This window comes from Rhinopithecus bieti, unplaced genomic scaffold, assembly GCF_001698545.2.
Source record: "Rhinopithecus bieti isolate Rb0 unplaced genomic scaffold, ASM169854v2 scaffold_10548, whole genome shotgun sequence".
In the NCBI taxonomy this organism is placed as follows: Eukaryota; Metazoa; Chordata; class Mammalia; order Primates; family Cercopithecidae; genus Rhinopithecus; species Rhinopithecus bieti.
In genome coordinates this window covers 1,019,457-1,030,331 of record NW_016806834.1, presented here as the reverse complement: position 1 = coordinate 1,030,331, position 10,875 = coordinate 1,019,457, and the positions used below count along the sequence as shown (strand labels likewise).

The 10,875-nt window shown below is 53.8% G+C and overlaps 1 protein-coding gene across 4 annotated transcripts; it reads right to left on the bottom strand.

Annotated features, from left to right (window-relative positions):
• Positions 1-569: 569 nt before the first annotated feature.
• Positions 570-9,336, bottom strand: SELENBP1 (selenium binding protein 1). 4 transcript variants are annotated; one of them, XM_017877680.1, is made up of 12 exons: positions 9,227-9,336; positions 6,604-6,660; positions 6,333-6,445; positions 5,593-5,778; positions 4,438-4,558; positions 2,997-3,179; positions 2,553-2,731; positions 2,050-2,128; positions 1,846-1,967; positions 1,468-1,560; positions 1,193-1,311; positions 570-971 (listed from the first exon to the last, which is right to left on the bottom strand). In XM_017877680.1, exons 1-12 carry the CDS (start codon positions 9,228-9,230, stop codon positions 809-811), a joined length of 1,419 nt encoding a protein of 472 aa, XP_017733169.1. In that variant the 5' UTR covers positions 9,231-9,336; the 3' UTR covers positions 570-808. The 4 variants fall into 4 exon arrangements, with proteins under 4 accessions (XP_017733169.1, XP_017733172.1, XP_017733171.1 ...); XM_017877683.1 differs by lacking the exon at positions 5,593-5,778; XM_017877682.1 differs by lacking the exon at positions 6,604-6,660 and having other exon boundaries at positions 9,227-9,307.
• Between the last annotated feature and the right edge of the window lie 1,539 nt (positions 9,337-10,875).

Here is a 10,875-nt window from a genome sequence, read left to right as displayed (position 1 = left end):
TTTTTTAGTAGAGACGGGGTTTCACCGTATTAGCCAGGATGGTCTCGATCTCCTGACCTTGTGATCCGCCCGTCTCGGCCTCCCAAAGTGCTGGGATTACAGGCTTGAGCCACCGCGCCCGGCAGGTATTTCTTTATAGCAATGCAAGAGCAGCCTAATAAACCTTCCAACAACTGAGTTCTCCCAGTAGTCTTGCCATCAGTGGAAATTTATTACACTATACAGAACAGGGGTCCTGGGGTCTCCTGTGTGTGAGGGAGCATATTACATTGTCTTGGGAGTGATGGGTGAGATTTTTAGGTTCATTAAAAGAAAGCATGGGTTAAAAAAACAAAACTTCAGAAATACCAATGTATATTCTCTACCCCCAGGTCTCCTTGTGACAATCACCCCCAAAATTTTCAGATTCTGTCTGGCCATAAAAGTGAGATTTTGGCATTATTAGCATCACTGGTGTGAACTAGTTACCATAACCCCCCCAGAGGCCTCTTTAGCCTTTTCTTGTGCAAGATACAAAGCATAGACAGAAGAGGAGACATAGGCCTCGGGCCCCCGAAGACAAGGCCATCTGAAGAACAGGGTCACCAGTTTATTTCTTGGTGCCTCCAAGAGCTCATGGAAAAGCAGCACAGTGAGCAACAAGCAACAGTGGTCAGTAAATGGATACCACTCAACACGTTACCACAGTCTCAGCTTGGCTGTGTGGTACATGCTGCCAAGGGTTGGGTGCCAAGAGAGAGCAGAATGAAGCCAGGTCCCCAAGGAAGTGAGGGCTCAAAATATGGACTGAGGGTGATGAGGGTGGTGTTCAAATCCAGATGTCAGAGCTACAATCGCCCCCAGGGTAGCGGAGTTCATGGGCGAGGGCTGGGCCTAGAGGCTCCTTTCCGAAGTCCACCAGGAAGTTGGGGTTCAACTTCAGCCCTCCTTTTACTGTGTCTACATCAACCTGCAGCATCACAGAGCCTTCCCTGGTGGAAAAGGGGAACGGGGTAAGGGAGAAGTCAGAGGTGGCTGCCCCCGTTCCCTAAGATTTTAGGGGAAGGCTCCTGAGGAACAAGGAATGACCAGGGTTTCGATGGGCCATCTGTGTGGTGGGGTACAGGGGTCTCCCTAAGGAGTCTTCAGAAAGCCAAACGACCCCTCTGAAAGAGGAGGGCTGGGGAGGTGAGCCCATGTGTCTGCTTCTCACCTGATGAGATCAGGGTAAAACTGCTTGTCCCAGGCGCTGTACAGCGATGTGGTCACGTAGAGGCGCTTCCCGTCCAGGCTGAGCTGGATCATCTGAGGGCCTCCAGCCACCCGTTTTCCCTTGGGAAAACCAGGGGTCAGAGCCCAGGGTAACACACAGATCCTAGGTACCACCCCAGGCACCACCCCAACCCCAAGAGCATGCTCAGCTGCTCCCCCACATATTCCTCAAGCTTGGGTCTGAGGGGTCCAGCAAGTAGGGGGAGAGGCTCTTACCTTGACCACCAGGGGCTCTGGCTGGGACTTTAGTTCCTGGTCCTCTAGCACTTGCACGGGGCCTCCCTTAACGATGCTGCCCCCGAGGAAGAGCTGGATGAGGAGGTGCAGAGGATAAGGAGGACCGTAGTGGGAGACGCACATGTTGTAGGAAGAGCAGCTTGCCTGACTGGGATCCCTCTTTCCTTTCAGACATTCTCTGCATGCCCATCCCTGGCCTGGACAGTCCTGGGCCTGCGCTGTCCCACAGCCCACATGTCTGCTTTTTCTGCACCTCCCTCATCATCCTCCAGCTGCTTCAGACCATCCACCCCATCCCCAGATTCTCTTATCCTTCCTTCCTTCCTTCCCTTCTGCTCCTCCTGCCAGGGCCCCCACCTGTCCTGTGAGGCGGGGCCTCTGTGGGTCAGAGATGTCATACTGCCTCAGGTCCCCGTGGAGCCAGTTGCTGAAGTAGAGGAAGCGGTCATCCAGGGACAGCAGGATGTCGGTGATCAGGCCTGGGGGTGGGAGCGAGTAGAGCCTTTAAGGACTCTTGTTTCCCAGGCCAAGAATCAACTTTCCCATGCCCTAGGCACTCACCTGGCATTTCGGGCAGCAGCCAGCCCTTCACTTTCTTGGGGGGCACCTGGATCACCTTCTCCACTGACCAAGTACCTCCCTACATTGAGGGGTGGAGGGTTAGGCTAGCAGAAAGGTAAGCCTATCAGAATTGGGGACTGGGGGTTAGATCTGGGTTGCCCAGACCTGGGAGGGAGAGAATAGATGACCGGCCTTCTTGCCACTAGGGTCTAACTCCATGCAAGCCCCTTTAGGCAGGGGTTGTGTCTGCTTCATCACTGCATTCCCAGAACATAGCACAGTGCCCAGCACAGAAATTCGCTGAGTAGTTTTTCAATGAATGAATAAATATGGCCAGTTAGGGTTCAGGCAGAAGTTGGCCTACCACTGAGAGAAGAGAGACAAGGCATGCAGCCTCGTTTTTTTCGTTCCTGGAGATGCCTGGGAGCACCATTACAGAAGCCTGCTTAGGTATAGCTGCTGACAAAACTACTGGGAGGGGAGCGCCAGAGGGCGTATGTCACCTCGTTCTTGTAGAAGCGCTGGATGGTGGAGCTGAGTGCGCAGCCCACAAAGCCTTGGGCAGCATCTGGGTTGTGCAGGAAGCGGATCTCCAATGGAATAAGCCCATCTTTTAGAGACAGGGTCTGCACGATCTCATGGCGCTGCCAGTCCCATACATATAAGTGGCTCCCGTACAGCCCTAGGGTGGGAGTGGGGCCGGAGGATAGGCTCAGCATCAGGGGTTGGAAGGCATGGGCAGACAGGCCACCAATCAGGGCAGAAGGTTAAGAAATGGATTGGAGGGATCAGGAGGACGCTTGAGCAATCTGAGCATGCAGTGCATTCTATGCCATCTCCCTCAGATTCTGGGGCTACAGGAGGGAAGTGCAGGGGTGGGAGATTTGGAGCAGAAAGCAAGGGGATGTGGGCCCAAGGCTCCTGCTGGCCCGTGGGGGGATTCTCACCAGCCTCCACATCAGCGGGGTTGAAGCCATCTCGTAAGACATTGGGAGCTGCCCACTCAGTGCTGATCATGACATTGTGTCGAGGCTGGTACCAGAAGTCATAGCCCAATGGCGCAGCACCCCCAGGTCGCTCCCATGTCCCCTTCACCTCAAATGTCTCCCCATCCAGCAGCACAAAACCCCCTGAACAGGGAAGGAAGTAGGGTGGCAGGTAGAGGCAGTAGAGACACTAACTCTACCCTCCAGCCCTCTCCCCCAGGCATGTCTAAGAGGCTGAAAGCCCATTGCCTCCACCTCCACTGCTGGATTTGCCAGCTCGTTAAATTCAGGCATCCAGGGCTGGGGGCACAGTGGCTCATACCCGTAATCTCAGCACTGTGGGAGGCTGAGGCGGGCGGATCACTTGAGGTCAGGAGTTCAAGAACAGCCTGGCCAACATGATGAAACCCTGTCTGTACCAAAAATACAAAAAATTACCCAGGCATGGTGTCACATGCCTGTAATCCCAGCTACTCAGGAGCTTGAACCAGTAAGGTAGAGGTTGAAGTGAACTGACATCGCGCCACTGCACTCCAGCAGCCTGGGCAACAGAGCGAGACTCCATCTCAAAAAAAAAAAAAAAAGGAAAAGAAAAAGTAAATAAAAAATTCAGACATCCAAAGGGCCTCACCCAGGCATTCAAAGGTGGCCAGGTGGCAGGGGGTGCTTTACCGTAGTGCCCCTGTCTCCTGGCAACTTCATCCCTCTCTCAGACCACAGCAGAAATGTTTCTCCTACGATATCTTCTGGGACTCAGTACCTGGTATTCTGTTGTCCAGCCTCCCACTTTTGGAGTGGGATTCCTCCCAGAGTCTAAGCTCCATTATGCTCACTACATTTTTTTTGAGATAAGGTCTCACTCTGACGCCCAAGCTGAAATTCTGTGGTTCAATCACAGCTCATTGCAGTCTCGACCTCCCTGGGCTCAGGTGATTCTCCTACCTCAGCCTCTTGAGAAGTGGGGGTTACAGGCCTGCACCACCACACCCAGCTCATTTGTGTATTTTTAGTGCAGAGTTGCCAGTGCCAACTCTGTATTATCAGCAGACAACACACAGACGGGGTTTCACCATGTTGGCCAGGCTGGTTTGGAATTCCTGAGCTCAGGCGATCCGCTGGCCTCGGCCTCTTGAAGTGCTGGGATTACAGGCGTAAAGCACCACACCTGGTCTGTTTTGACTATAACTTTGTACTGAATTCATCAGTAAAGATTCATCTTAATAGAAATATTCAAAACTGAAGTTACTGGCTAACATTTAAAATACTGACTGGGATCTAGCTCACTGGTTCGCCTTGGAAAGTCATTCCATCCTTCCCCTTCCATTCTGCTCCTCCCACAGAAAAATGCTTCCCACATTTCACAGCTGTGCAAGTTTTCATGAGCACATATGCTGGCAGGTACCTTTGCCATTGCCCTTGAGGTCTCCCAGGGAGCTGATCATCACCTCCCCGCTGGCCAGGCAGTGGCTGGTGTGGAGAAAGGCCAGTTCGCACTTGGCATGGATGTCCTTGGGCTCAATGACCTGAAAGGGGTGGGGAATGGTGTCAGAATCATACAGGACTGGGAGTCCCTGCTCTTAACCTCCATACTCCCCCTACTTCTATCTGCTGACTCTGTCATCTTTTCCTTCAAAACATGGACACAACTCTCCCTGTGGGAATATGACAAAAGATTCAGTTGCGTACTTCTTTTTTTTTTTTTATTTTTTTTTTTTTTTTTTTTTTTTTTTTTTTTTTTTTTTTTTAGACGAAAGTCTCGCGTGTCGCGCAGGCTGGGGGTGCCAGTGGCCAGATCTCGGTCCGGCCAAGCTCGCTCCCGGGTTCCGCACTTCTCCGCCTCGCCTCCGGTAGCTGGGCTACAGGCGCCGCACTCGCCGGCTAGTTTTTGTTATTTTTTTTAGTAGAGACGGGGGGTTTCACCGGTGTTGCCGGAGCGTGTTCGATTCCTGAACCGTGATCCACCCGCTCGGCCTCCAATAGTGCTTGGGTTAACAGGCTGTTGCACCGCGCTATCCGGCTGTTCTGGTTGGTAACTTCTACAGAGCAGCAAGGGAAAGTCAGAGAGATTGCTAATAACTCCCCGGGCAGAAAGCACTGACTTTTCCCCATGTGTCCTGAAGGCACACGCAGCCCTGTGAAACCATAAGCTCTTCCAGGGCTGGCCCACACCAGCGTTAACTCTGTATTACCAGTAGACAACACAGTAAGTGCTTGGCACCAAGAATGCACTAAACAAAGTGTTGGGAGGGACTGGAGTTTGTAAGAGAAACCCTGAGCTCCTAACCGCATGGGGGGAATAAATGGCTCCCTCCCTCTCTCAGAGTGAAACAAGAAGCCTCCTCCCTCTTCTCCAGTGCCCTGGTCACCATGCTGGAGGGTGATGACCCAGAATGCCTGGGTAGACTCTGCTCTGAGGTCCAACCTCCCTCCCTGCTGCCGAGCCAGATCCTGTGTAAGAGCTGGAGGCTGCTGGTTTAGGTCTGGCTTCCTGCCCGTAAGCTGCCTGGGGTGGCAGGTGTCTTACGGTCTACTGAGCTGGCAAGGGCAGAAGACATGCCTTGTGCAGCTTTGGGGCCCGGGGCTCAGAGCCCACGTCCACCACATAGATGCGAGAGGAGATGAGACTGGGCAGCACCAGCTTGGTGCGCGACTTGGTACTATCACTGAAGCAGCTGCTGCAGGTGTTCCATCCTGAGTGATGCAGCTCATCCTTCAGGTTGGGCATGGGCAGCCGGTGGATGACCTAGGATGCGGGGAGATGGGGTGCTCTTTCAGGCCACGCCTCTGTCTGCTTCTGTGGACCTATTTTGGTTTGGAAGCATGGCACAGGCTGGATTTCAGCACTCCCCTTGTCCCAGGTTGAGCCTGCACATCCATACCCAGGGAGGGCCAAGAAGGATGGAGCTGGGAAGGGGGGCCTCAGGGCCAGGGAGGAGGGCAGCTACACTCTTTTTTTTTTTTTTTTTTTGAGACGGAGTCTCGCTCTGTTGCCCAGGCTGGAGTGCAGTGGCCGGATCTCAGCTCACTGCAAGCTCCGCCTCCCGGGTTTACGCCATTCTCCTGCCTCAGCCTCCCGAGTAGCTGGGGCTACAGGCGCCCGCCACCTCGCCCGGCTAGTTTTTTGTATTTTTTAGTAGAGATGGGGTTTCACCGTGTTAGCCAGGAGGGTCTCGATCTCCTGACCTCGTGATCTGCCCGTCTCGGCCTCCCAAAGTGCTGGGATTACAGGCTTGAGCCACCGCGCCCGGCCAAGGCAGCTACACTCTTAAAGTAGCTGGTGTCCAAGCCCTGCCTTACCTGGCAATACTGGGGAGACTTGGGGTCAACATCCACAGTGGCCAGGTAATCTGGGGCCTCAGTGCCGGTGTTTCGGTAAATGCAGGGCAGGTAGACAATCTCTTCTCTGGGTCCTGCAGGGTAGAAAGCAGACAGCAGGGATGACAGGGTGGGAAGGAAAGGTAGGGGAAGTGCTGGGTGTGCCAGAGGGTGGGGGCTAAGTCTGAAGTCCCTCCACCCCTAGCTGTGGAATCAGTTGTAGGGCGCTGACTCTCAGACCATGGGCAATTACCTTTCATGGCCTCCAGAGGGGTGGAGTAGCCGGGTCCACAATTCCCACATTTTGCAGCTGTGGAAGCAATGGGGCACATTGGCTGGGCCACGCTCTGGAGGGTGAAGGCTCCCTCCCCACATCCTGCAGCATACATCCCAGTGGGCCACAGCAGTGCGGCTGGCCTAGGTCCCCAATCCAGCCTCATTGCTCTGGCCTGTCCTCTCTGCCCCCTCAGAGCCCTGATGAGGGTGAGGTTGTGCTGGGAAGAGCTGGAGACACATGACCTGAAGGTAGACAGACAGTCCAGCAGGGCCCAGGGAGGGCCGGAGGAGGGCTGATGCAGCTGGGGTCGTGTGGTATAGTGAATATGACACAGACTCGGAGCCCAATCCCAGCCCGCCACTGACTAGCCAGGGGAGCTTGGGCAAAGTACTGAAGCTCCTCGACCTCAATTTCTGCATCCTCTGTAAAATGGAGATGGTAAGAATTCCACAGTGGGCTTTTACAAGAAGTAAACACAAGAATGCAGTTGGTGTGCAGCTCTCTGCTTGTCTGGTCAAAGCTCAGGCACCCCTGGCTGTTCTTGGGGAGCCACTCTCAGGGAGAGAGCGTGGCGCCTGCTCAGTTCCCTTCACCAAGATGTTTCTATATCCGGGGGAGGCCAATTCCTGCTTTTCTCTCCCCTGGGTCCTGATCCCAGGCTGCTAGCCAAGGGTTGGATTACATAACCGAGAGTCTGGGGCTAATAGCAGCTGGAAGTCCTCAGGCCGGTTTCTACCCATGGGTGTGCCCCACTTCCTTTATCTGGAAAGTGAGGTGTTTGGCCCAACTCTGGAGAGCCCAGAGGCCTGCCCACCAGAGAGGTAGGGCACCCTCCCTATCTCTGAAGTCTGGCAAGAGGGGCCACGCTAATCTCCAGGATGGAAGTCAGCAGATGTGCAGCAGGGCTGGGACATCACAGCTGCCAGCACCCTGCTTCACTGTCCCCAGTCTGCACACCCCTCCCCCACCACCCCACTGCATTTCCCAGCTTAACCAAACTTTCTGAGGAAGGTGGGCAGAGGCACTGCTGGGAAGTGGGATCCTGGGCCCTGACTTGGCTCCATTCAGCAGAGGCTGGGGCCAGGGTGCCTTTCTATACCCTGTAATCCCAGCACTTTGGAAGGCTGAGGCAAACAGATTACCTAATGTCAGGAGTTTGAGACCAGCCTTGCCAACATGGCAAAACCCTGTCTCTATTAAAAATACAAAAATTAACTGGACGTGGTGGCGTACACCTGTAATCCCAGCTACTTGGGAGGCTGAGGCAGGAGAATCGCTTGAACCCGGGAGGCGGAGGCTGCAGTGAGCCGAGATCGCACCACTGCACTCCAGTCTGGGCTACAAGAGTGAAATTCTGACTCAAAAAAAAAAAAAAAAAAAAAAGTGAATTACTGTGTAAATATGGGAAGGGCTGTGCCAGAGGACAGGAGAATGCCAGAGAGTGCTTGATGCCCGGAAAGAGGGCTGGAGGTGGGGGCAGGGAGAGAGAGAGAGAGAGATCCAGTTCACAGGCGTTAAGGAGACTGCTTCTGCTACAGAACCTTGCTAAGTCGGGGCTTGGCACCAGATGCCAGGGGGTGGGGAAGGAAGTTGCTGGATACAGAAGGGAAAGGAGATTAAAAAACTCCAAGACATCAAGACAGAGATACAAAAACTACAAAGCCAGGGAGAAACAGAGGGAAGTAAAGGTGCAGAGGAGGAGCTGCCCACTCTGCAGCCTCTGCTCACCCCACACACCACACCCCAGCAACCCCAGCAACCCCAGCCCCAGCATTTCGCAGGGTCAGGCCCAGCATGCCACTGCAGCCCCAGGGAGCATCATTCCTCTTTCTGGGGAATACCCCCCATCTGACTTATCTCAAGCAAGATCTCAGAGCAGCTTTGGGTTTGGGATGGACCCACGGAAAGCTCAAGTGGGTTTTCCATGCCAGGCTGGCTGCTGGGCATTCTGCCAGCTGAGGAAGAGCCAGCCCCAAGTGGGGAAGGACCTCCCAACCAAACCCCAATTCCTTCTTAGCCTGGCACCCAGGAGCCCACGGATGGAGGAATAGCAGGGCCAAGGGGGATTTAGGGGTGGAGGAGGCATTGAAACAGGCCCCCAGTGAAAGAGCGTGGGGGTCTCTGATTTCCCTCCCAAAGAGCTTTGCTGTGTGGAGTAGCTAGAGAGTGATCTGGGCACAGAAAAGCTTGGACTCCCTACCTCCCTGGAGTGCAAAGTTGGCCCAGGGCTGAAATCAGGATCATCTCTTTTCTATGTGAGGGCCAGGGACCAAGTGGTGTTCTCTAAGAGCACCCCCATCTGATTTTCCCAGCTGCAGAAAGGCACCCTGGCCCCAGCCTCTGCTGAATGGAGCCAAGTCAGGGCCCAGGATCCCATTTCCCAGCAGTGCCTCTGCCCACCTTCCTCAGAAAGTTTGGCTAAGCTGGGAAATGCAGTGGGGTGGTGGGGGAGGGGTGTGCAGACTGGGGACAATGAAGCAGAGTCCACTGCTCCCTCCCCAGCTACCCCCTCAGGTTTTCTAGCATTTTCTGGGGGAGGGCCTTCCAAATTAGGGGCAGACAGAGCAGGCAATGTGTGATTGGAAGCCCCTCTCCTTACCCATGCTGCCAACTGGTACGCTTTGATCCTGGCAGGTTTGCTGTGCTGGTGTTAGAGGCCGCTGTTCCAGGGAAAGAGCAAAGGGAGGGAATTTATACAACAAACTGGGGGTGGGGCAGGGAAAGAGGAGGGCCCAGGCTGTAGCCCAGAGTGAACTACTCAGGGCAGCTGGCCAGGATACTCTCAAGTGGCCTAGGGCAACTGGTGTTTGAATTATGGGGTGTGCGTGTATGTGTTTAAGTGTGCATGTGTGGGAGCCTCTGCTTGCTTGCTTGCTTGCTTTCTTTCTTTCTTTCTTTCTTTCTTTCTTTCTTTCTTTCTTTCTTTCCTTCTTTCTTTCTTTCTTTCCTTCTTTCTTTCGTCCTTTATTTTGACAGGGTTTCACTCTTGCCCAGGCTGGAGTGCAGTGGCGCGATCTTGGCTCACTGCAGCCTCTGCCTCCTGGGTTCAAGCGATTCTCCTGCTTCATCCTCCCGAGTAACTGGGATTACGGGCACCCACCACCATGCCCAGCAATTTTGTATTTTTAGCAGAGAAGGGATTGCACCATGTTGGCCAGACTGGTCTCAAACTCCTGACCTCAGGTGATCCACCCATGTCAGCCTCCAAAAGTGCTGGGATTACAGATGTGAGCTGCCGATCCCGGCCAGCTCGTGCTCTTTAGTGAGTGTGTAGATCTGTGTGTCTGGGCATGTGTGTGTTCCTGTATACCTGTGTGTTGCTCGTGCATGTACCTGCATGAGTGTGTATCTGTGCCTGTGTGTGAATTTCCACCTGTGCGAATGTGCCTGTGAGTGTGCTTGTGTGTATTTGTGTGTGTGTAAGTGTGTGTGCGCCTCTGTGAGTATGTGCCTGCCAGAGTATCTACGCCTGTGTGGACATGTGCATAAGTGCCTGTGTATGTGTAGCATGTGGCTATGTGGCTGTGTGTGTGCTTGTGTAAGCCTGCACACATATGTGCTCCTGTGTCTCCAAATGCTCATCTTTGTATTTGGATCTGTCTCTTGGCATTTAGGGGCACCCAGGACTGTGGGCCCATCTGCTCCTACCTCCATGGCCAGGGTCATCTCTTCCCTAAGATTGCCCTCTTATTCCAGATGTTCATACTCTTTGGATAAAAGCTCTGGGGTGAAGTTTTTATTGGTTAGGAAAAAGAGTAAAGTCTGGGCTTGAGATTGCAAGTAGAATACAAGGTTTCCAAACCAGAGTGGAGGGAAGGGGAGCAAAATTGGGCCTTGGTGCATTGGGTGTCTGTCTTCCTGGCTCCCATCAGTGAGTGATCATGTGCCCATCAAGGAAGACTCCCTGTGGCTGCCCAGGGCAAGGGTCTTCTCTTGTTTTCTTTTCTTTTCTTTTTTTTTTTTTCTGAGACACAGTCTCACTCTGTCGCCCAGGCTGGAGTGCAGTGGCCGGATCTCAGCTCACTGCAAGCTCCGCCTCCCGGGTTCATGCCATTCTCCTGCCTCAGCCTCCCGAGTAGCTGGGACTACAGGCGCCCGCCACCTCGCCCGGCTAGTTTTTTTGTATTTTAGTAGAGACGGGGTTTCACCGTGTTAGCCAGGATGGTCTCGATCTCCTGACCTCGTGATCTGCCTGTCTCGGCCTCCCAAAGTGCTGGGATTACAGGCTTGAGCCACCGCGCCTGGCCA